This window comes from Aquila chrysaetos, chromosome 5 (assembly GCF_900496995.4).
Source record: "Aquila chrysaetos chrysaetos chromosome 5, bAquChr1.4, whole genome shotgun sequence".
NCBI classification, from domain to species: Eukaryota; Metazoa; Chordata; class Aves; order Accipitriformes; family Accipitridae; genus Aquila; species Aquila chrysaetos.
Window position 1 is genome coordinate 7,944 of NC_044008.1, and position 25,692 is coordinate 33,635.

A 25,692-nucleotide genomic window follows, 5' to 3' on the forward strand; every position below is an offset into this window, starting at 1 on the left:
ATGGAGAGGGAAGTCAGGGAAAGAAAGATGCCCATTGTGAGACAGATCTGTTTTCCCTCAGGCCCTCAATGTTCAGCTTGGCCAACGAATGGGACAAGGAGAACCCTGCAGGCTTATGCCCAGCTGCTGGGCACTCGCAAGGACTGACTTGAGTCCATGGTGAGGGTGAGCTCCTGGAACCACCACGTCTCCCCTCCCTGTCTGCTTTAGTCCTGGCAGGGATCTCTGCCCAGTGCTGTGCTCTGGGGTTTTGGTCTGCTGCAGTTATAGGGCTGCACTGCTGTCTGTCCCACTCCTCAGCCATGGCTCAAGGGCCAGCACAGCAATGAGAGGGTGAGTGGCCTTTGGGGCCACCTGTGACCTTTCTGTCTTACTCTTGTTCCCACAGGGAGAAAATGCTTGTGAGTAGTTTGACTCCCAGGTAGGATTGGTGGGCCTTCTGGCTTACAACTCACTGGTTGTGTTGCTGTTGGCCAGGGTCCTGCCTCAGCCACCTTCTCTGAAGGTAAGGAGAGAGGGCACTTCCCAGCCTTGTTCTGATAGCATATGTCCATACATTTTGTATGGTTTGTTCAAACTTTTATGGTTTTAATATTTTGTACCTTCTATGAAAACTGGTTTGCTGGTAGGTGACTGTGCAAGTGAGATTTGATAAATGATCATATATTAACATTATGGTTGAAACAATAGACAAAGGGTAACCGGGGAGATAATTACAAAGTCTAGTCAAGTGATTAACTAGTAATTATTCATAAGTTTTGCAGTTCTTTGCTCTTATGATTAGATGTTCCTGTATGCTAGATGAGAACAATGCTGAAACTGACCATATGTGATTGAAACTGCATTAAGCTTCAAGATCAAAGAACAAGGACAAGAATAAAGACTTCAAGGACAGCCAGCAAGAACTTCAAATGGGACGGTGGTCACAAAAGCAGCCCTTTGACTCAAACGGATCCTTCATTGTGCATGATCGGATGTAGGCAGTACTAAGATAATCAGTTGCAATTATTTTTATGTATATGTATACTAATCTGATTAATATGCAATTAGTTATTCTATATAAGCTGTTAGTGCTAAAGCTGTGGTATGCACGCTAGGTGGAATTATCTGCCATGCATCCAGCACTGCAATGAAGAATGCCTGCTTTCTAAAACTCCAAAATGAGTCTTAGAGAGTTTCTTTGACCGGCTTTTCGGTATCAAGTGGAAACCCTTCTTGGGAACAAAGGCAAGTTTGGCCGTCACAGTGCTCGTTTCCTTGCCCCCTGGGTAGGGTGAGATCCAGGGCTACAGCAACTTAAAAAGATCCCATAGCTTATGTCCCTTCTGCCTTGACTGATTAGGGTTGGTGTTTCTTTTCTGCGAATTGCCCTGTTGGGAACAGGAATGGACACACTTCTGCTGTGTGGGACATGGGGGACAGCTTAGGTAGAAAAGATGTCTTATATTGCACTCACATGCTGTTAAACCATCCCACCTTTCCCATCTGGAAGTCAACAGGAACCAAAGTCCTCTTGGGCACAGGACAAAACATTCCCTCAGACACTGCCAGTTTGCCTCTTGGTATTTCTTGCATGTAGACACGCCACGCTGAGCCAAATTAAGCTAGTAACATGTAAAAGACTGAAGCAGAGGGGCAAAAGTTTGGAAGGAAGCAGCTTGGATAATGCTGGTTTCACTGCAGAAGCTTCACATAATTTGCTGGAAAGAGGCCTACTTTGCCCCGGCACTGCCCCCGCCACCAGCCTTCATCGACCATCTCAATGTGCGTGATTGTGTCGTCAGGGTCAAAAGAAATCTCATCATCTCCATCTGCAAAAATTGTTCAGAAAAGATAGTCACAATGCAAAGATAACCCCAGAGAGAGCTGGTTTTACATCCCTCCTCCCACCCCCCCAGGAGGAGAACATAGAACAAGTATTCTGATAACCCTCCCCTCAGAGTTCCTCTCATCCAACCCCCATCAAACAACACAGATAAAGCAGAGAAAGAGCAAGACTTCACAGATGAAATATGAAGCTTCTCTGTTCCCAAGTCAGGTCTCATTCTGCTTTCCAAGAGGAAGAAATTTAAACCACCAAGTCGAAACCTTTTCACTGCTGCTGATGGTATAAGCCACCACCTCCCTGTCGCACCACCCCGGACAGCTCCCAGTGCCTCTCCCCGCAGCCTGGATGGCAGACCCACCTCCTTGGTAATCATAGAGAGCCACTGCACAGGTCCCAGGGCTCTCCACCTCATAAACATTGCCCGGTTCCCCTGCAGAAGACAGGACAAGCAGATGAGAAAGAGGCTGAAAGCAGCCATATAGATCTGGTCAGTGCCACCCTCCACCCAGCTGTCAGCTTTGGGGTGAATCACATCCAAACCCTATCAACAGGGAGAGGTGTACCATGGCTCAAAGCAAGGCATGACTTCTCTCCCCTTCTGCAAAGAGAGAGGTGGGGTCTTGATTCTTCATACTCCTCTCCCAACATAACTCCAGCCTCTCCACTTACCATCTCCAGTACCAGCGAAGCTATGACAGAAACATCAACAGCAGCCCATGCAGTTTGCTTATGCGCTTGGAGGAAGACTACCCTGCACTCCTCACACCCAGGAGACACCACCAGATCAGGTCTTGTGAGCACCAGCTGTTTGAGCAACAGGCTGAATTAAGAGGGCACCCCCCAGGCCGCAGTGCAGCACTGGCAGTTGCTTGCCCAGAAGCAGTGCACCAAGAACATCAGTCCAGGTCCAGCTTCCTCAGAGCCCAGGGCAGCCCTCTGGTCCTCCTGCCTCAGTCCTGCTCCAGCAGAATACTTGCTGCCTGGCCCAGCATCCCATGCAGCTGATCTCACACCTTAGAGCCAGGCAAGGGAGTGGGAGACAACCAAGTCTCTGTCATCATGGGCTGCTACTGTGAACACAGTAGCCTTCAGGATACAAATTCCCTCTGGAGTCGGTCCCATACATCCAGTGAGGTGAGTGGACAGATACGAGCTCCCCAAGACATGGGCTTTTCCAACAGTACTCACCCAGGTGGGGCTGGCTCTGGCTGGGCTCCTCAGGAAGGATCTCCTCATAGTCCTCACCTCCATCTCCTCCATGGTCATAGTTGGTATCCAGCTTTCCCAAGGGTGCTGGCAGCTCCTCATAGTCAGCACCTCCATTGGTACTGTCACAGTAATCAGAGGGCTCTGGCAGCTCCTCATAGTCTCCACCAACATCCAAACTTTCACTGTAGGTGGGCTGATCCTGGCTGGGGATCTTGCACAGCTCTTCGCCCAGATCTGCCGGCCTCGGTGGCAAAGTGGGTGGCGTTTCCTCATCCTCCCTTTTTGCTTCCTGCCATGAAGTGAGAAAGTGACACGAAAGTCACTTGCAAAGTATCCACTGCAGGGAGCGTTCCCATGACTGCACAGCACCCAACACAAGGGAGCCCCCTCCACTGCAGGTGCCTTTAGTGCTACTATGACACAAATGGAGCATCATCCTCTGCACAATGGGGAAACAGCTTAGCCATTAGGTCTGTGCTGAACTGGTACCTGGGATTGCTGTGAAGACCCTCGTGGCTCATGTATTTGAACCTCTCTCACATACTTAGCTACAGCTCACTGTACTGCCACTGAATTGACCCACTCCGAGAGCCCATCTCATGGTGTAAGGTGCTGTGCAGTGCATCACTGGTCCCATCATTGCTGGAAAAAAGTCATCAGATCCCCTCAATCCCTTTGAATGTGATCCAGAGCAATGTCCATTCCCATTCCAAACAGAGCAACTCAGAAAATTTTCTTTCAGCTGAAATCTGTGCCAGCTCACAGAGCAACTCTGTCTTCCTCCAGCTGAAATCTGTTCCAGCTCCCATAAACCTGCCCTAGGGACTGGACACTACCAGGCCTGTAGTGACTACAGGGTCTGCAGAAAGTAGCCTCAAGGAGGGAATGTTTCAGGGAGTGCTTTATTGGTGAAACGTTATCTGCACATTGAATGCAGAAACAGCACAATGTAGAAGGACGTCTTGTAAACGTGAGGGTTTGGGTGTAATCTCCCGTTTGGAAAACCCTGAATGCAGACTGCTGGGATGGTGATACTGGGGAGCTGTGATTGCACTGTGTTTGCCAGGCACTAGAGGCAAGAAGGAGCCTAGGCCAAACCACAGGGGGTCATGGCTGGGTGCAGGCATGTCCTGATCAGTGTGCCGAAAGGGAAAATCCAGTGATAGCTGTGAAGTTCAATGGCAATCCCTGGCAGTTGCAGGGAAGCAGTTTAGGCAAGACGTTACTGTAAAGAGATCAGATAGAAGGACATGGAGCTGCATGGCCCTGAGGAAAAGTCTGCTTCGCAAGCCTTGGAGGACATGGCAAGATGGCCATGGCTCACCTTCTGCCGAGCCGCCTGGCACTCCCGAGCCTGCCGCCTCACCCGGTCCTCCTCTGCCTGCCTTCTGCTCTCCTCCTCTGCTGACTTAGCCATGTTTTCAAATTGTGACCGCAGGCTGCTGGTGCCACTGGAAGCTCCTGCAGAGAAGAGAGCTGATCAAGCCTGCCCAATGGCTCCCTTCTACCACCCCAAGCATCCAGGAGAAACCCAGACCTCTGCCTCTCCCAGAGGAACCTGCAGTTCAGCCACCTTCTCCTGCCCCTCAACACAGGTTAAATCCACATCCCACCACAGCACGTGCCTGCCAGTGTGCTGCCACAGAGGGACCATGTGTCCTACAGCTTCCCACTAAGCCCAGGGCTGGTACTCAGTTGTCTCACCTGCCTCCAGTGGTCTTGTTTTTTCATACGAGGAGGTGGGAGCTGCCATCTCATCAAAGCCAGCAGCACTCTGCAAGAGAAAGTGAATGAAGTGTCCAGCTTGTTAGGCAAGGCCAGTGCTGAGATCCCTTGCTAGGTTTGGCTACTGGTGACTGCAGGCTTTGTTCCCAGCTGTGTCTGTCCTCATCTGTACAACTGCCACAGCCCTGTGGAGGCTGCTGGCTGCAGCCCTGTTCTCCTGATGCCTCCCTGCGCTGTGGGAGTGCCTGCTGCCCTCCAGCCAAAGGCAAGGGCTGCTGCTGTTAGAGGAGCGGTGCTCCGAGGGCTGAAAAGGTTACATGGAGCCAAGCGGAGGAGGCTGCACAGTGGCAAGGCAACTTCTGCATGGGACAGCAAGGCTGGGCATTCAAGGCAGAAGCGCTCACTGGTAACACAACAAATAGCTGAGTGGATGCCCGGCAGTCTTATCACTTCCTGAGGTGCAGGGGCCCAATACATCCGTCCCCTGCACTCCCAGTGGTATGAGGCATGGAAGCACTTCCTTATTGGATGCACAGCTGCAGCTGCCTAACCACTAACAACGTGTGTCCCTTCAGCAGGTTGTTGCCTGCAGTATGTGTATACAGTAGCCTAGACTAGAAAGCATCAAAGTGAAAACATGTGTGAACATGTGAGATACCGCTAGCTTTATGAAGTGTGAAGAGATGGCTGAACTGGTAATAGCATCGATGGGATGTTTGCAGCAGAAAGAAAGTGAGATAGAGTGGGTTCATCTACTTTCATGAGAAAACTATTTCATACCAAAAGGAAACTAAACTGCAGGTAGGATCCAGCTTTCAGACTAATACAGCTACTTCTAGGGTTCTACCTGCAGGTGTCACCAATGGGCTGGGTGCCCGAGCTCCTACTACAGTCAGTGGAGCCCAGAGAGCAGCTCTGCTCTCCTTAAAGAAAACACAGCTGAGCAGGCAAACAGCACTACAGGCTCAGAACCAGGTCTACACAGACCACAGCAGAGACTTGGACATGTTGTTTATGCGACAGCATTTAAATTTAGGAGTCTTAGTGTGAGAGCTGAATCCTACACTTCGCATTCAAAACTTTATCAAAGGGGAGTTAAGATTGCCTGGTGGTATATTGCGCTCTACTCAGGAGCAATGAATTCAGCACTACTCCAGTGTCTGAAAACCAGGCAATCAAGAACTTAGGTACTTGCCCAAATACTCTTATTTTTACCATCTTTGATTATGCTTCAATATTCTCAAAATGCACAAATTCATGTTCTACTTTGAGCTGATAAGAACTGCTTAGCCCCTCTCTGCACCCTGCTCCTCCAATGACCCACAGCCCTGACTTTTGTACAGCTGCTCATCTGATTTTGCATGCTTTTTCTGCCACATACATGATGCCTTGCCTTTTGACCATGCACCTCCATTTGCTGTTGTTAAATTCATAGACCATGCTAATCTCTTCCATGGGCAGAATGCCATTCCCACTCTGCTACTGGCCCAGCCTACACGTGCAGCATAGAAAGGAACATGCTTGGTGGTTACAGGTATGTGTTTATGTCCTTCCTTGGCTCAGGGCCCTGCAGAAAGGTCCTTATCTGCTTCCTCCAGCTCCAGAGTATGGCGATGTTGGTACTGTACCAGGCACAACACTGTGCCCCTAGCACTGTGCCCAACAGCAGAAAAAGTGTGGTTCAGGGAAGGCACCCTCACTTCCTCCTCCAAATGCCGCAAAGCCCCACCACTATCCAGGATTCTCATCTTTTAGGTTTTCCCCATCCATGCAGACCATCATCCACTGGCAAGACCCCCTCTCCTGATCAAGCTTGCAGGGTAGCCTGCCAAAGCACAATGTTGATTTGAGTGTCTGAGACGCTCTGCATTTTGACTGTAGATGAGCCTTTGCCTGGTTTCAGCCCAGACAGAAAACTTGAACCAGCCAACTGGATGACCTCTTCTCATGCAAGGTTGATCCCTGCCAATCCCATCCCTGCTGGGTTTTGTTAAGGTTTGCAGGCAGATGACTAGGCTCTGGCCTGAGATTTAGCTAAGTGAACAGACCATAAGAAACTCCTGGACAGGACAGAAAAACCTGCAGAAGGTTAACAAACAAGGTTACAGACAGCGCCATGAGGAATGGCCCGATTTCACCAGTAGTTAAGGGCGAATGATATGGGGCCAGTCATTCATACACAAAGCCATACCAGCTGGTGAGTAGTATAAAAGGACAAGGAGCCAGCTACCAGAGAGGCCATAGATCTGCATCAGATACTGGAGAGACCAGGGAGGTCTGCAAGTTGGCTACTTGAGGGACCAAAGATTTAAGCCAGCTTCTGGGAAGCCTTGTTTGTGTGTGGGTGTGACAGCTAACAAACCTTATGCCTTGAGTAAGAACAGCTAGAGGAATGGCAGCCACAGCGATACCACCTTCCCGCTGGAGGCAGTCCAAGGCAACAACCACTCTGTATGCATACTGCTTTCTGCACTATTATCACCTACCAGTCAGTGCCGGGGACCTGACACCAGATGGGCCTTCAGTCTGATCCAGCACCTCCCCTGTGTAAGAGACAGTTCCTGCATGGTGCAATAGCCTGTGGCCTCTCAGACTTCTCACAAGGCTGCACTCTCACAAAATTTCATCTCCAAGGAGCTATCACTGCTCATCCTGATGGTACTGGTACACACAGGGCCTGTAGGAGTGATGGCAAGCAGCCACACAGAACAATCCCAGTATCTCAAATGGTACTAGATATCCAGGAGGGCACAGTGTGATGTCCCTAGAAAGCTCTTCACTGGCTCTGCTATTAAATTCTGCCCCAAAAGAAAGCAGGTGCATGACTGTTCAGTCCAAGAGTGGAATGATTCAAAAGCAGCTGAGAACGGAAAAAACCTTTTCTTCCTTGCATTATGGTCACCCCAGGCTGCATTCCTCTGCACCCTCTGGTATTTACACTGGGCCAGTTCCCTCACCCTTGCAATAGTTATGCACTGAGCAGTGGGACCTCATCTCCATCTGGGAAGTCTCTTCTCTTGCAGCAGTGCAGAGCAGTGATTAGCAAGAAGCAATTGCAGGCTGCAGCATGCAGTCTTACCTTATCTACTCTGTCCTTCTGGACTCCGTAACGGCCTCCAAACCCCTTGGCATAGTCTGTATGGAAAAAAATGAGGCTATTTTATGATGTTTTATATTCTGCGTGCACCTCCAACTTCAGTATGCTATGACCAGTGAAATGAGTTAGCTTTGTCTGCCTCTTATCACATATGGAAATAAATGGAGAAAAATACATGCAGAATGCTCTGGACAGTAGCTTTCAAGACTAATCCTTCACCCCTTTCAGCGAAGCGCACAGGTGTTCAGTGCTATATGCTGGCAAATCTGCTTCCAAGGCACTGGGGTGAGAAGCCAGTTATGCCATTTGAGTGCAATGTGGCCTTGTTCACTGAAGTAAAACATACAGTAGTCAAGCCATTCCTGGAATCTGCTTTGCCTCATCCCCATGTGCTCACCTTTTAAATGAGCTTATGATCAGGAATGTACCTCACAGAGAAAGCACAGTATAATCTGGGAAGCTGATTCAGGGACTTGCATTCAATGTACCCCACTGATCCAAGCATGCACCTACTCTGGCAGAGTTTACCCTTGCGCTTTGGGGGTTCACAATGTCCCAGCTGCTCCACAACGTGCCATATGCATTCAGTTTTCTGCAGCTGGATCTCTGTCAAGTATGAACCACTAGCTCTAGGTCCATGTGTGCTCCATGGAAATTGTGCTGCCACGTCTGGCAGCATTGCTGTACCTGTTTGGGATGCATGGGGTTGCATTTCCTCCTGATGGTCCCAGCCAAGGGCACTCTTGTCTTGACGATCCCTCTGCACCCCAAACTTCCCACCAAAGCCCACAGAATAGTCTTCAGCCACAGGGATCCAGATCATGGCATGGAAGAGAACAGACAAGGGAGGGAAAGAGAAAAGTGGCAGCGCCGTGAGCTCAGGTTGTCCTCACAGGGGCAACAGATTTCCCTTCCCAGGACTTGGAGGAAGACATGGAGCAAGGCCAGATTTCCCCACTGGTGGCAGCAGCAATAGCCCTCCCTCCTCCCTGGGACAGTCCACCTGCTATTAGCACCTGCCTGGGCTTCCCCTGTACCCTTCCTTTGGTGCCATGTGCCCAGGAGATCCCTATGCCCATAGAAATCTGCTGCTCCTCTTCATTTAGCCTGAACTTTCTCCAGCAGTCATGCATCGTGCAATGGCTTTCCTCACCTGACCCATTCCCTTGCTGCAAGCAGTGGGCACCCAACAGCTCCCCATAGCTTTTCCACGATTCATGCAGCAGGTTGCAAAAAACCAAGCACAGTGCCCCACAGTCCCAGTGGGTATAGTCCCAAGCTCCAGTCCTGACACTGCCTGCTGCATTGGCCCCCCCCAGCTCACCTTTCTGAGAGTCGTGCTTCTCTGCCTGGCTCTTGTAGTCAAATCCCACTGCCGCTTTGTCCACCTTATCCTTCTCCACACCATAACGGCCACCAAAGCCCTTGGAGTAATCTGAGATGATGCATGGAGTGAAATGCTGCCCTGAGCATGGGGCTGGTGAGGGGAGGGGGTAAAGATGGGGAGCAGCACCAGGGAGGAAGAAGAGCAGCAGTGACAATCGAAAACACTAGAAAAAGCAAGGGGTTTGGAGGGGACAGAGTGGATGTCAGGGAGCACCATGAGGGCCACTGAGGATGAGGGCCCATGGGAATGGGTGCGCATGGGTCATGGCAACAAGAGAACCTGAAGGCCATGGGCTGCAGGAGACACAGCAGGCTGAGAGGGCAAGTGTCTTGGGTTTGCATGGCAAGGTTTTGGTAGCTGGGGGGGGCAACAGGGGTGGCTTCTGTGAGAAGCTGCTAGAAGCTTCCCCTATGTCCGACAGAGCCAATGCCAGCCAGCTCCAAGACAGACCCACCGCTGGCCAAGGCCGAGCCCATCAGTGACAGTGGTAGCGCCTCTGGGATAATGTATTTAAGAAGGGAAAAAAAATGTTGCTGGGGCACAGCAACTGCAGCTGGAGAGAGAAGTGAGACCATATGAGAGAAACAACCCTGCAGACCCCAAGGTCAGCAAAGGAGGGCGAGGAGGTGCTCCAGGCGCTGGAGCAGGGATTCCCCTGCAGCCCCTGCTGAAGACCATGGTGAGGCAGGCTGTCCCCCTGCAGCCCATGGAGGTCCACGGTGGAGCAGATATCCACCTGCAGCCCGTGGAGGACCCCATGCCGGAGCAGGGGGATGCCCGAAGGAGGCTGTGACCCCATGGGAAGCCCACGCTGGAGCAGGCTCCTGGCAGGACCTGCAGATCTGTGGAGAAAGGAGTCCACGGAGCAGGTTTGCTGGCAGGACTTGTGACCCTGCGGGGGACCCATGCTGGAGCAGTCTGTGCCTGAAGGACTGCAGCCTGTGGAAGGGACCCATGCTGGAGCAGTTCATGAAGAACTGCAGCCCATGGGAAGGACTCACGTTGGAGAAGTTAATGGAGGACTGTCTCCTGTGGGAGGGACCCCACGGTGGAGCAGGGGAAGAATGTGAGGAGTCCTGCCCCCTGAAGACGAAGGCGCAGCAGAGACAACGTGATGAACTGACCACAACCCCCGTTCCCTCTCCCCCTGCACTGCTGGGTGCGATAGGTAGAGAATTCAGGAGTGAAGCTGTGCGTGGGAAGAAGGGAGGGGTGGGGGGAATATGTTTTAAGATTTGGTTTTATTTCTCATTACCCTGCTCTGGTTTGATTGGCAATAAATTAAGTTAATTTTCCTCAAGTTGAGCCTGTTTTGCCCGTGACGGTAATTGCTGAGTGATCTCTCCGTGTCCTTATCTTGACCCACGATCCTTTTGTTATATTTTCTCTCCCCTGTCTAGCTGAGAGGGGAAGTGATAGAGCAGCTGCGTGGTGCTTAGTTGCTGGCTGGGGTTAAACCATGACAGAAAGGAAGAAAAGTGACATGCCAAGGGCAGCTGGGCAGGCAGTGTGAGCTCAGCCACCCAAGGATGCAAAGCCAAGGCAAGACTTGGGCACCGACAGCCTGGGCATCCACCCACTCACGCATCTCCAGAGCAAGGATTTCAGCCTGTGGTCTGCCAGTCTCTGAAAAGGTCTCTAAGTATATTGAGCCCTTGAAAGTACAGAAGAAATGGCAAACTTTTGTTGTACAGCTTACATTTGCTGTAACGGAATCTCAACTTCTACAAGGAAGCCACTGATTCTTGGTGCTGCAAAGGCTGAAACCCACATTTCTAGAGACCTGCTCCAGCTCTCCCCCCAGCCTGTGTCTGGCACGCTCGATCATTAATGTGATAGAGGCACAGCACATCTTCCTTATGCCTCCCTTTTATCCATCTTCTAAACTAGTAATGTATTAACCACTTCAACTGTGTTCAGTTATTCTCTAAGGACTACCTTGCTATTATTGACTGATGTCCTAAGAAATTTCAGCCTCTATCCTAGCCGCTGGCCGTAGAGAGACACTTTCCTTTCAAGGACCTGGTCTGCCAGCTCTGCCAGCTCCAAATCCTACCCTTCAGAAGGAGTAAATCACAGTTACCTCTCTTTGTTCCCTGACCCTATTGTTACAGGTCTGCATTTCACAGGAATGAGGTGGGGCTTCTCCAGCAACTTCAGCCTTATCAATCCATGAAGATTGTGATCTAGAGAAATATGCATGAAAACATTTTGTATTGAAGAATGGCTCTCTGTTTCATAGAAGCTCAGTCACTTAAGAATGAGTCTGTAAGTCCTAGAAATTTCTTAAACTTATCTTGATTAAACTATTATTTACCCATTAGGCCATTACGAAACGGACCTTTTAGGATGCTGTTTTCAGCAATTATAGATTTTATGACTGTTACCTTGATGCTGGAGATTCCACTATGGACACATTTTTATGAAAAACAATGCAAACACCTTACCCTATTTCTAATATTTTCATTTTGTCCTGAGAGATTTCTGTGGTTTTACACAGCCTGATGAATTTCTATGACTACGATCTAGTATATAATCTCTTATACAGGAATATGTTAATGTAGCACAACTGCATGTGATTCATTAATTCAAGGCAAAGCAAGAATGCCTCAAAACATCTTCCTTCTTTTATAGTTTCCTCTGAAATGAACACGATTCAGTTCTTTTCTTGGTAATGCAGTATTCCTCACATTTATCTGAAACAGTAACAGACCTTGCCCTCTCACCTTCTCTTGGTTGCAAAATATTTAAAATATCTTTAGTTTCAGTTCTTGCAATGTTCTTAATGAATATTGCTGCTTGCATGTACATGTCAAAGTTTGGTTGAATCATCTCCAGAATTCTGCAAAAGTTTGGGTGCTGTATAGGCTTTTGTTTCCATATCCATTGTTGTACCTTCTCTTCTATGCTGCTTTTTCAGAAATCACTTCTTACGTCCTACAGTGCTTGGGTACCCTCTGGAGCAGTTGCTCAGAAGGACTTTTAGAGGATATACATGGGGGTGCGTGTGTGTGGGGGGTGTCTTCTCTGCTCAGCCATGACGTGGTTTCCATCAAAGCAAAACATAGAGACAAGAGGAATTTACAACAGAAGGGTGGTGATAGGACAGCAGAGAATGGGGCCGCAAGGGTGACTGACTGGGAACAGGAATCTGAAACAAGTGACAGGAGGGGGATAACAAAGGAGACTGTGCCACAGCAGACAGCACAGGATATTGGGAGCAGAAGAGCAGCTGGGCAAAGTGTCAAGGGGCCACGTGTACACATGGACTTGCCTTTCTGGGACGAGTGTTTCTCCACCTCACCCTTGTATTCAAAGCCCAGTGCTGACTGGAAAAAAAAGGGGAGGAATGTCAGTTGTCCTGAGGGCCAAGCCAGGTCTCACCCACCCTCCCTCCCCCAGGGTCTGGGCTGGGACCCTGCTCCCTGCCTTGTGCTGCAACATGCAGGTGCCTGGCCCCTCCTCGGCTGGTACAGGCCTCCTCAGCCTCTCATACCACCCCTGCTGTCCACGTGGCAGCGTGCCCAGGAATGGGCCCTCAAAAAAGCCCATGCACTCCAGGTAAGAGGGCCACAATCCTGAGCCCACACCCTGTCATGATGCAAGGCAGCTGGGCAGCATCTCACACCAGGATGTGCATAGGAGGGATGGCATCCTGCTGTCCCCATCCAGTCCTGCCAGGGCCAGTCACTGTGCATGGCACAGCTTGGGGGTTTGGAGATGTAAAACACCACAGGCCCCAAAACAAACACAGGACAGTGCAAGCATGCAGAGACTTAACCTTCACAAGTGCCCTGCAATTTGTCATCAGTCATCATCCTGCACACGTGCTTCAGTGGAGACCGTGGTGCATGCCATACCTAGACCTGCACCCACCAGCACTTTGAAAACTGCAGCCACAATCCTAAGATAGCACAGTATTTTACAGGCAGCACTGAGCACAGGCCGCAAGCACATATTTCAGTCGCCCTGTCCAACACACCTTGTCAGCTCGGTCCCGCTGGACTCCGTACTTCCCCCCAAAGCCGTGGGCTGCATCCGTCTGTGAGGAGTGCTTCCCAACATCAGCAACGTACTCGTGGCCCACTGCGCACTGAAAAGAGAGACAGCATGACATGAGCACCCGCAGTCAAACTGGCAGGGTGGACAGAGGCATATAGGCACCACACAGCTGCTCTGCCCCGCGGCCGAGATGCTTGCGGCCGTGAGGTGACAGGTCCACACTGACTGTGCTGGTGGTGGCGATGCCTTCCGCAGAGCCTTTGCCAGTACCAGCTCTGCTATGAGACCTGTGATGCAGCTTCAAGGGCAGCTACCTGACATAACCGGCCCCACTGCCAGCTCATCCTGCAAACTGTGGGATGCTGAATACCTGCTGCTCCTGAATGCCAGTGGAGTGGTGGATACTCACACGAGGAAACTGAGGAGAAAAGGACGGATAGACATGCACAACTGAAAACCCACAGGCAGCAGGTCCGGCACCTGCTCCCTATTTTCTGTGTCTGAGAGTGAGGGTCAGCAGACCTGGCTGGGATCACCCTTTATGCCTACTACAGGCCAGGCCAGGGTCCCGCTGCTCCCTGCTGGAGGCAGTGTGGCCAGGTATTGCACACACTCCTCAGGAGAAGGGCCAGAGGCTGAATGCTTGCAACATCCTGGTAAGACTGGATGAAGGCGGAAGAGTTGCTCAACAAAAACATCCTCACTCTGCTCTGGCAGAAGGGTCTGAGCATGGCTGCTCCATTTTGGCCTCCTGGAAATGTCTGTTTCTCCCCCTGCCATCCTGGTATCAGGCACACCCACAGTGACCCCATATATTGAATACTACTGCAATCTTACCATCTCACTTCTGAAAAAAAAGAAGTATCAAATGCTGAAAGGTACAGGAAGAAGCGTGATGATGATTATCAGAAAACATAAACCAGGTTTGATGTGAGAACAGAGAATATGAACTAGGGCTTCATCCTGGGGAGATGAGACAGAGGTCTGTAATGGAGAATGTGAGGAGGGAATTATTATTCATTAGTTCTCCAAGCACAAGCAGGGAGGCACCTAATTTAATTCTTATGCAGCAGGTTTGAAACAAGCCACAGAAAGTCCTTCTTCACAGCTAAGAGGAGTGTTGCAAGGAAGTTGCAGAGACAAGTTATACAAATGGGTTCAAAGAGATCCTGGAGACAGATTATGGGCTGGCTAGGTATGTGTGAATCTGTGCAGCCCTGCCAGCTCTCCATTCTATCCCTCTAGGGTCAGACCAGGAAACAGGGATGCTCCTTCCTTTATGAGAAAAAGCCTTTTCCACTGAGGCCCAAGGAAGCCCTCTACAACTGTTACCTTATCCATTCGGTCCCGCTCTGTTCCAAATTTGCCCCCATAGCCATAGGAGGCCCTGGGGCCAGTCTCCAGCTCCTTCTTCTTGATGACGTCATGCTCCTCTGACACCTTGGTCCTCAGCTGATGGATGCTGGTGAGACAGAGAGTCAGGGCAAGTCCCCGTGGGATCGCGCAGGCCCCCACTCAGGGCTATACCCCATCCTCAACAGGAGCCCACGCTCTCCTTTTTGTGTGCGCTGCACTAGCCCCACTGTGCAGGGCAGTACTGGGATGTACCGAGGGAGCTGCTGGATAGGGTCAGCTTCAGACAGGGAAGGAGCAGAAAGTCTTTGCCACAGGGACAGCCGCCCTCTGGAGGTACTTGAAAGCTAACCCCTCGCAGCATCACAGGCGGCCTGCGAATTTTGCCTCTGGTGCAACACCCGCAGCCCAAGCCCAGAGCCTGCACGCAGCCGGCAGAGCCCTGCCGGGCAGCCCGCAGCCCCGCGGTGGGGGGCAGCGCGGCCCCGAGGCGCTCCTCGCCCGGCGTGAGGTCTCCACTCCCCTGCCGCCCCGCTGCCTGCCGGGACGGAGGAGCACCCCACGCGGGGAGCCCCAGAAGAGGGGCCGCGGGGGACGAGCCCGAGGGCAGCCGCCAGGCAGCCCGCGCCGCCCGCAAAGCTCTCTCCCCGCGCCCCACGGGAGGGCGGCCCAGGCCCCCCCCCCCCCACCCCGGGCCGCTCCGCCCCCGCCGCGGCCCCGCTGCGCAACGAGCGCCTTATTTGGCTGGGTTCGGCCGGCGCTGCCGCTTCCCCCGCACGGGACCGGGACCCGGCCGCGGTAACGGCCCGCCCGCACGTCCCGGTCCCCAGACGCCCGTCGGAGCCGCGGCGCGGCCCGGGCCGCCCGCCCTCCCGCCCGCCCAGCGCCCCTCGCGCCCCGCTGGGCCGCACTCACTCGATGTGCTCGGCGCGTCCGGAGCCCTCGACGGTTTTGGCTCCCCAGCGCTGCTCCTTCTCGGAGATGTCGTTCTGCAGAGCGAACCGCAGCCGTCAGCGGCCGGCGGGGCCCGCCCGCCCCGCAGAAACGGGGCTCTGCCCCCCCGCCCCGGGCGCCGCGCTCCCGGAGGACGGCGCTCGGTGCAGCTCCGCCGGGCCAGGCCGGGCCCCGAGCGAGCCCGGGCGTCCCGGGCCGAGCGAAGAGACGAGGACGGCTCCCGAGCGCGGGCGGGAAGCGGGCGGCGGGCAAGGCCCAGCGGGGACGGCCGGCAAGGCCCAGCGGGGACGGCCGGGGGCCCGGGCGCCCCATCCCCGGCGGCGACCGGCGGCGGCCTGCAGGGCCGGGCGCCCGGGGCCGGCGGGTCCGCGGGGACAGGGCGCGGGGCTGCGGGGAGCCCCGTCCCTCCTCCTCAGGGAGAAGCTAGCGAACAGAAATGCTGCGGAAACCCGTCGTTTGGGAAAAGACTGGAAGAGCGCTGAAGCGAGCGCTTTGCCCAAGGTCCACTGCTCTGCCTCAGCTTTGTTCCGACAGCACTTGTTCTGTCTTCTTTTTGGAAGGTCTGAACGTGTATTCGATAAATTGAAGGATCGATAAACGCTTACCTAGTAGAAGGTAAAGCTAAAAATATGTACATACAAAACAGAATTTAAAAAATTAATACAAAGCCTTATTCTGTTGAGGGTTATTTTAAATGCTTCCACAAAGAGAAGAAATGAAGTAAAAAACAAAAAAATAATTTTGACAGCCTAGGATTTTCTTTAAGCATTAATAATTTGGAACTTTGAGGAGGGGACTTGCTTTTCAGTCCCAAACTAGAATTTGTTACTGGAAATAACTAGGCAAGAGTGAACCTCAAAAACATAGGACTCTTGTGTAATGGAAGAGGCTGTCCAGCAAGAAATGTGTCTTGCAAAGGAAACCAGAATCTCAGCAGAGCTCAGAGAGACCTGTGGCTGTAAAGCATGGCTGCCGCTCCTTGGCACCAGAAGAAGCAGGACTTTTGCTGTGCTATGTGCTCCTAAGAGGTTTAGAAAAAGGGTGCGAAGAATGAGATGTCAAAGTCTTGAGATAGTAAAGGACTGTCTAGGTTAACCAAATACAGGAGACAAAGCAGTGCAGGAAAGTCTTGTGATGCCAAATCAGTGGGTGATAAAATTGTAAATGAAGGTTAGTGTTAATAAGTACAAAAGGAAGGCATATGGAAAAAAAAAATACACTGAATTATATCTGCACAACAATGGTTCCAAAATATTTACCATTCAGGAAGGAGTACAAAATACGGAATTATGTGCGATTATGTGGAAGAGTAGCAAATACAGAATTGGCCAAAAAGCCGAAGTGTGTGACTTAACTAGGAAAAGAATAGAGAATCAAATAGAAAATGAAAATCATGACACTGTGTGAATGCATGGGGTTCCCACACCTCACCTAGAGAACTGGACTGCATAGAAAACAAGACTATTCAGAGGCATGGAGGTGCATCTGCACAGGGTGACCATAAATAGAGTGGGATTCTTCCGTCTGGAAAAAATGAAGACAATGCTGGAATCCTGTAAATTCCAAACAGTGTGGGAAAGAGAAAATGCAAGTCTTTGCTATCTCTTGTAACATAAGTCATGGGGAGGACTCAGTGAAGTTACCAGGGAGCAGGTTTAAAAGAAACTGAATATTCTATACTCCTTAAGTGCTACTACTTGTAGTCAGATGTGGGGTACACTGATGTAGGAAGTTCTGGAGACATAGATATGGGTCAGAAATGGCTTAGACAGATGACCTGGCAGTACCTGTGAGGGGTTGGTGAGACTTGGCTGATCCTGCACAGCCAGCGGTGCTGCATGCCATGCCTCACCCCGAGCCCTGGTCGGGTTGACCAGCATTTGCCTAGGGCCAGTGAACCCTTTACAGCACCACCACCAGTATTACGGATTACCACACCAGACACTCACCACGAAATCAGGGTCAGTGTCCCAGTCATCTCCCTGAGCCTCAACCTTCACAGACACGTCATGTCCCACGACTGCTTTCCACATCTGCAGAAGGAGGACACGGTATCACCCAGAGCTTGGCATGTGGGTACTACTGGCTCACGGCCATGGGCACATCAGACCACAGCAGTCATAAGCATAACTTGGGCTGGAAGGGACCCTTGCAGGCCATCTGCCCTGCTGAACTCTCTGTCCCTCATACAGCACAGGGCATCCCAGAATAGCTGCTCTTGAGCCCCAGCACCTCTTTCAGCAAAACACACAGGAATTTTAAGTGTAAACCACAGTCTTCATGCACATAGATTCCGCAGTTAAAATGCACACCTTATTTTAATGTAAATTAGTGCTAGCATCCAACTTCCAGATTCTGCTTTTCCAACATAGATTAATTTTCTGTGCTGTGGGAGACTGTTCCCTGCTTTAAGCTCCCTTCTGTTAAGCACAGTCACGGCACACCACCAGAGGCTGTGGCTTGCTCTGCCACCATGATACAATGCTTATCTACCTGAGGTCGGACTCCTCAATTCTCTTGTCTGTTTTCCAACCTTTTAATCACTGCCTAGTGTGCTAGAGAAGTTTCACAGAAAAGCTGTACGCTGGTCTGACAGTGCTGGTACAGTACACTGTGTGGTGTTTAGGTCTGTTACATGGTAAAAACAGGAAATGGAGCTAAAATAATTAAGTGTGCAGGGCTGAAAAGGCTGAAGCTGCGGTAGTATGGCTTGTACAGGCTGTCCAAAGAGGCCTGGAGGAAGTGATGGGCCCAGGAAGAGGAAGTTAAAGTAATGTGAAATCTAAAACTCCTGCATTTCATTTTCAAGGTGACTGTGAAAAAAGGTGACGAAAAAGCGCCTCCCAAACAACACAGTTTCTACAAAATGAGAGACAGAAGAAAGATTACATGGCTTGCGTGCCCCTACACAACAGAGCAATCATTCTCAGCAGAGCTCTCACGTCCCACCACCAGTAATACTGCCTGTGGTGTTGAGGAGCCCGAAATTGTTCTTACTGTCGCCCAAAGCAGCTTTTCACTGGGGCAGAAAGACTGAACAGAATGTGCAGCAAAGACTGGGCTGCTGGGCCATGTTTCACACTACTGCAAACATCACATAAACCTGTGAACAAACCAACAGGAGGGAAGAGAACGGCTTTGTGGTGGATCCTCATTTAACAGCACACTTCTATTATATGCTTCTCAACAGCACTAACCCCACAATCCCACAACCATACAGTAGCCTACAAACTCGCCCCAAGTGCCCAGGAGAGTTGCTTTCTGTGCAAGCAAAATGTTTATGCTGAACAAGTAATTAATTGTACAACACAAAAAGCTGTTAAGTGAATAATAACCTTCCAGTTCAGCACAGTGCAGTGTTCAGTTCAGCCTCATGCTGCCCTTACCAATTGTCTAGAGAATCAGCACTGTAAGACCAGGGAGCAAAGACTACAGAAACTGAAAGAGCATAGAAGGGATGAGTCTTTCTTTTGTTAAACAAAAGCCAGATAGTTAGCTAAGGGAGAGGATTTAGGACCAAGGCAGATTTACTGTGAAGATCTGGCTTTAGGCCTTCCCCAGGATGTCTCAGGGGGAAGGGAAAAAAAAAAAAAAAATTGTCATACTCCGGAACACAGCAGGTCTGTGACATACTCTGCTGTGCTTGTATGCACTGACGGTAATCCTATGACAAACTCAATATAGCTAACTGCAAATAGAAGCAGGGGAAGCAGGAAGACACATGTGGAACAACATAGCACAATCTAACAATACCTTTAATCTCCTTTTCCCCTCCCTAATTTATTAGCATCTCTCACTCCAAAGATTTTTGAAGTTTGTGCCTCATTTTTGTTAATGATAAGACAGCAGCAATAACTAGCTATCTCAGGGCTGTTCAACAGGGCAGCTGATTTGAGCAGCTAGCTCAAATGCAAGTTGTTCAGGGTTTTAAATACTGCTGTAAATGGTTCTTGACCACCTACTCTCCAAAGCCATCCACCATGCAACTTGGGACCCATGACAAAGCACAGACTGTAATCACACCACAAGGCTCCAGACACCCTCTATAAAGACGAATATCAGCCAGAGTAGGATCTCAACCCTTTAGTTTGTCCCATTTTTCCCCCCTTGAAAACATCCACTACAGCACAAATATGGGCCTACTACACTTAGCACAGTCATGCTAGTTGATTTGGAAACATCGTTCTTCAGAGCCTCAAATACAAAAGCAACAACAATGACCAAAGAACAGACCGAGAAGCCAATGCCCAGCGCTATCAACTCACACAAACTGGGTCAGGAAGGAGTTGTCTGCCCACCAAAACCCGACATTTTGTTGTTGTTGTTTCTCACTTTCCACTCCCCAAACCCACTCAGTTTTCTTACCTTAAAGGGCTCAACAGCTCCTGCTGGCAAACTGGCTGCTTTTTGCTCAGGCACCTGTTGCTAGCGGCAGCTTGTGGACTGCTGTGTGCTCCGAGTTCCTGTTTTAAGTGCAGCTATCTTCACTTCCTCTGTCCCAGCCCCCAGCTCACTGCTCAAGTCCTGAGTCCCAGAACGTGCCCTAGTGTGCTGCAGTTCCCTTGCATGCTGCCGGTGCTCTGGGACACGGACAAGGTGTGTACCCAGGATACAAATTGTGGACTCTGTGAATAGCGCTTGATGGGGCGCAGTTACATTTCTTCATGTGCAAAGCCAGATTGTGATTGCCATTTTCATCTCTTCCAAAAACCCATTATGCCATAAAAGTACAAAAAAAGTTAAAAGGCTGAAGCTCCTGGGCTTGACCATTACAATGAGATCCGAAGAAGGCAAGCTACTGCTTACAGAAATTGCTGTGAAATTTGACTCAGTGCTTTACAGCACAATTAAAAATGTTTATAAACACACAGACATACACACACATATATATACACATACATACATGAAAACTCTTCCATTAAAAAAAAAAAAAAGGGCAAATAGCTTGAACTAGGAAGATGGAAAGCATGTAGTTAAAGAATCCTAAGCACTTACAGATCAAACTCTTTGCTGCAAGAGTACATTGGTACACTGCTTACTGGTGGGAAGTGCACAACTTTGGAATAAGTAGCATGACTCACACTAGTTTGACACTAGATAAACATCTCAAACCAAAATAACTTCCTTTCTGAATGAGTCAAGTGAAGCAAGAAAAGCTCCTAGAGTAGTCACTTCCATTTGACATAATGACAAGGTATATAGGGCTTAGAATAGAATAGAGTAGAATAGTTCAGTTAGAAGGGGCCTACAACGATCACCTAGTCCAACTGCCTGACCACTTCAGGGCTGACCAAAAGTTAAAGCATGTTGTTAAGGGCATTGTCCAAATGCCTCTTAAACACTGACAGGCATGGGGCATCGACCACCTCTCCAGGAATCCTCTTCCAGTGTGTGACCACCCCCTTGGTAAAGAAATGTTTCCACACTTGTCCCACATGACATCCTCATCTCTAAATTGGAGAGACATGGATTGGATGGATGGACTACTTGGTGGATAAGGAATTGGCTGGATGGTCGCACTCAAGGACTTGTGGTCAACAGCTCAATGTCCAAGTGGAGGGCAGTGACGAGTGGTGTTCCTCAGGGGTCAGTACTGGGACTGGTGCTGTTTAACATCTTTGTCAGTGACATGGACAGTGGGATTGAGCGCACCCTCAGCAAGTCTGCCAACGACACCAAGTTGTGTGGTGTGGTCGACACACTAGAGGGAAGGGATGCCATCCAGAGGGACCTTGACAGGCTTGAGAGGTGGTCCCGTGCAAACTTCATTAAATTCAACAAGGCCAAGTGCAAGGTCCTGCACATGGGTTGGGGCAATCCCAAGCACAAATACAGGCTGGGCGATGAGTGGATTGATAGCAGCCCTGTGGGGAAGGACTTGGGGGTGTTGGTGGATGAAAAACTGAGTATGAGCCAGCAATGTGTGCTCACAGCCCAGAAAGCCAACTGTATCCTGGGCTGCATCACAAGAAGAGTGGCCAGCAGGCTGAGGGAGGTGATTCTTCCCCTCTATTCTGCTCTCGTGAGACCCCACCTGGAGTACTGCATTCAGCTCTGGGGCCCCCAACATAAGAAGGACATGGACCTGTTGGATGCTGTGAGGGACAGTATCAAAAGCCTTATTAAAATCCAGAAAAACTACATCCACCTCCTTCCCTTGATCCACTAGGTGGGTGACCTTATCACAGAAGGTTATCAACTTAGTTAAACAGGACTTTCCCTTTGTGAACCCATGTTGACTGTGCCTAGGGATTGCATTGTTCTTTAAATGTCTTTCAATAGTACCCACTATGATCTCCATAGTTTTTTCCAGGAACTGAGGTTAGACTAACAGGTCTGTAGTTTCCTGGGTCTTCCCTCACACCCTTTTTGTAAATTGGAATAATACTGGCTAGCTTCCAGTCAGGGGGCACCTCCCCAGATCCCCAAGACCTTTGGTACATGATCGAGAGGGGTCCTGCCATAACATCCGCTAGCTCCTTCAGTACTCTGGGGTGAATCTCATCAGGCCCCATGGGCTTGTGAACATTCAGCTGCTATAGCTGGTCCCTTACAATTTCAGTGTCCATAAATGGAAAATCACTTCTCCTGCACTCATGGTCCTCTGACTCAGGGAACTGGGCAGCCCAATGTCTATCAATATAATTGAAGACTGAGGCAAAAAAAGCATCGAGCGCCTCTGCTTTTTCTTCATCCCTATTAGTCAGGTGACCATCTTCAACAAGGATCACTCCAATGCTTTCTTTAGACCTTCTCTTGCTATTAGCGTACTTAAAAAAACCTTTCTGGTTGTCTGACACAACACTAACCAGTTTCAACTCTGAGATTTGGTGTTTCACGTCTTCTCCCTGCATATGTGAACCACGTCTCTACTATTCTTGCAAAGCCTGTCCTCGCTTCCAGAGATCGTACAATTCCTTTTTCCTCTGGAGCTCCACGAGGAGTTCTGTGTTCAGCTAAGCTGGTCTTCTGCCCTGCTTGCTTGACTTTCGACACAGTGGAATTGCCTGCTCCTGTGCTTCTAAAAGGTGCTTAAAAACTGACCAGCACTTGCTGACTCCTAGGCCCTCAAAAGCAGATTCCCTGGGGACACTGCTAAGTAGTTCGCTGAATAGCTTAAAGTTTGCTCTCTTGAAATCCAGGCTAGCAACTCTGCAGACCTCTTTTCTCATTACCTCAAAAATTTTAAACTCAGCCATTTCATGATCACTGTGGCCAAGACGGACACTTACCATCACATCTTCTGTGAGCCCTCCTCTATTGACAAACAAGTCCAGGAGGGCATCTTTCCTAGTTGGCTCACTGAGTATTTGTGACAAGAAGTTATCTTCCACAAACTTCAGGAATTTCCCAGACTTGCTCATCACAGCAATACAGACTTCCCAGTTGATGTCTGGGAAGTTGAAATCTCCCATAAGGACAAGGGCTACTGATCCAGAGATTTCTCCTAATTGCCTAGAGAATTAGTGCTATCAGTGCTATCCTGGCTGGGCAATTGATAGTATACACCCAGTATGACATCTGCTTTGTTTTCCATCCCCCTAATCCTCACCCAGAGGCTCTCAACCACGTCATCCCTAACTGTAGGGGCTGTACAGTCAAACCTCTCCCTTACATATAGTGTGACTCCTCCACCTCGCCTGCCCTGCCTAGCCCTCCTGAACAGCCTGTAGCCCTCCATCCCAGCACTCCCGTTGTGGAACTCATTTCACCAGGTCTCACTAATACCAATGATAACGTAGCTCTGGGAACTGACCAATGCTTCCAGTTCATCCTGCTTGTTTCTCATACTGCATGTGTTGGTGTACAAGTATTTCAGATGTGCTCCTAAGCCCTCAGTGCTCCCTGGAGCAGTGTAGATGCTCCCATTAGCATTGCCACCTTCAGGTGATGCCATGCTCACCCTTGGCTTACCTTCAGCTCTCCTGTTGGTATCCCCTTCCCCTCTTTGATTTTAGTTTAAAGCCCTCTCAATGAGTCCCACCAGTTTACAAGCAAAGATGTGTTTCCCCACATCAGGACAGGTGGATCCCATCAGGCCCCAGCATACCTTGTGTTTTAAAGACTCTCCCATGGTTATAAAAAATGAAGTTCTGGTGTAGGCATCAGTGCTGGAGCCAAGTATTGATGTCTTGGGCACACCTGTTTCTTCCAACATCTCTCTCCATTGCTGGGAGGATTAAGGAAAACATGACCAACTAATAATGTTCTTGTTACAACATTATTAGTACCCACATGAAAGAGCCGGTGTGGGTAATAGTCCGAAGGCTGTAGTAAGCTTGTCAGTCATCTGGTGACATCCCTGATTTGGGCCCTAGGGAGGCAGCAAACTTCCCTGAAAAGAGGGTGTGGTCTGTGAATGGGTGCCTCAGGAGGGAGTCACCTGTGACCGTAATTCACTGTTGTTTCTTCTCAGCACTGGTCATAATGCGGCTCTTGTTGCAAGGGGTCAGTTGATCTGACTTTGGTGAGAGTACTTGCATAGGTTCCTCCTCTTCTATCTCATCACGCGCTTTGTCTACCATACCCAGAGCCTCATACCTATTCTGTAAAGGTAGCTGAGAAGGTAAGGAGGGGTTCCCCTTACAGTTCCGTGCAGTAACCTGCTTCCACTCCTCCCTATCCCTTGTAACGCTGCCTTCCTCCTGACACAGAAACAGATCCTGGACCTGCCTCAGTAGTGGCCATGCTGAATTGGCTTGTGTGTACCTGAGATGGCAGAGCACAGCTCCATTGTTCAATCTCCTTCTCAGACTCTATTGCAGATAGATCAAAAAACTAGGCAAGACAGGTCCATCAGAGAAGAAACAAAAAGGCGACATGTTTCAAACAGGAAACATCAGCTACAATGCCACATCTTTCATTAGGTCAAACCACAAAGCTGTTAGGTTAGACTATGATTATCAGATCAGGAGTTCCTTCTGAGGTTTTATTTTATTTATTTATATATTTAATCTAAACTGTAATTGTTCCATCTGAAAGTATGAAATATTTAAATGTATCTGAACCAGCAGAAGCTTGTCTTATTTCAGCTGAAGAAAACCTGCATCACGGACTTTAAGAAAACATACGTTGTTCATAATTTGTCCTGGGTTCAGCTGGGATAGAGTTAATTTTTACAGGAACCTGGGAGGTGGGGGGGCATAGCCGGGGCAGCTGACCTGAGCTAGCCAAGGAGCTATTCCATACCATGTGACATCATGCTCAGTATATACATGGGGAGTGGGCCGGGGGGAGGGCTCTCCTGCTCTCGACTTTCGGTGGGGGAAGTGGCGGAGCGTCGGGTCCCGGGTAGTGAGCAGTTGCACTGTGCATCACTCTTTTCTGTATACTCTTTCATTAGTACCGTCGTTGTTGTTGTAACTTTTTTTGCGTTGTCCCAGTAAACTGCCCTTATCTCAACCCTCGAGGTTCCAGGTTTTTTGGGTTTTTTTTGTTTTTTTTTTTTTTTTTTTTTTTTTTTTTTCTTTTCTCTCCTCCGTCTCCCCCCTATCCCATCGGAGGGGGGCGGGAGGAGTGAGCGAGCGGCTGCGTGGTCCTTTGTTACCGGCTGGGCTGAAACCACGACAGTAATTCTTGCTCCCATGAAATACAGTGGAAACATTATCTTCAGTCTTACAATACCCCATTACTAGCTTTTGTTCTAATGGTGGTGGTGGATTGTAGTAGTGAATATGAACAAAGGTACCCATCTTTGGCTACAGAAAGTTGGAAGAGGACAGTATGTTTTAACTAGCCCCATCTAAGTTAGTAGTGTGCTTCCAGCTTGCTGTTGCTAACTCCTGTGTCTTTCCTGGGGTTGCACAACACTTAACAGCATGCAGTGTTCAGTCAAATGTGCCTAAATGCAAAGAAAAGTAAACCCAAGTAGATCTAGTTTTATTGGAATTGATTTCACTATTAAAGTGCTATTTCCTTCTTTTGTCATTGCAGCAAAAGCTGGAAAAGGCTGAGAGAGGTGAGATAGTGGAAAAAGGTCATCTCCATAGGCATTCAAAAAATATGAAGAAACAGAGCTTCTGCAATCAACATACAAGGACGCGTACACAAAAGTGACCTACAGTCCCATGGTGGTCCTGTAAAAGGTATGATTCAGCAGTACTATGCCCTCAAGAGACCTCTGACATTTACATGACA

At 49.7% G+C, this 25,692-nt stretch overlaps 1 protein-coding gene across 3 annotated transcripts; it reads right to left on the bottom strand.

Annotated features, from left to right (window-relative positions):
• Positions 1–1,119: 1,119 nt before the first annotated feature.
• On the bottom strand, positions 1,120–20,071 carry LOC115341885 (src substrate protein p85-like). 3 transcript variants are annotated; one of them, XM_030015458.2, is made up of 14 exons: positions 19,921–20,071; positions 17,505–17,588; positions 15,517–15,590; positions 14,581–14,710; positions 13,229–13,339; positions 12,521–12,575; positions 9,184–9,294; positions 8,547–8,657; positions 7,842–7,897; positions 4,742–4,811; positions 4,362–4,498; positions 3,017–3,326; positions 2,187–2,258; positions 1,120–1,811 (listed from the first exon to the last, which is right to left on the bottom strand). In XM_030015458.2, exons 2-14 carry the CDS (start codon positions 17,586–17,588, stop codon positions 1,675–1,677), a joined length of 1,458 nt encoding a protein of 485 aa, XP_029871318.1. In that variant the 5' UTR covers positions 19,921–20,071; the 3' UTR covers positions 1,120–1,674. The 3 variants fall into 3 exon arrangements, with proteins under 3 accessions (XP_029871318.1, XP_029871317.1, XP_040979702.1); XM_030015457.2 differs by having other exon boundaries at positions 4,733–4,811; XM_041123768.1 differs by lacking the exons at positions 15,517–15,590; positions 17,505–17,588; positions 19,921–20,071 and adding an exon at positions 14,857–15,214 and having other exon boundaries at positions 4,733–4,811.
• Positions 20,072–25,692: the final 5,621 nt, after the last annotated feature.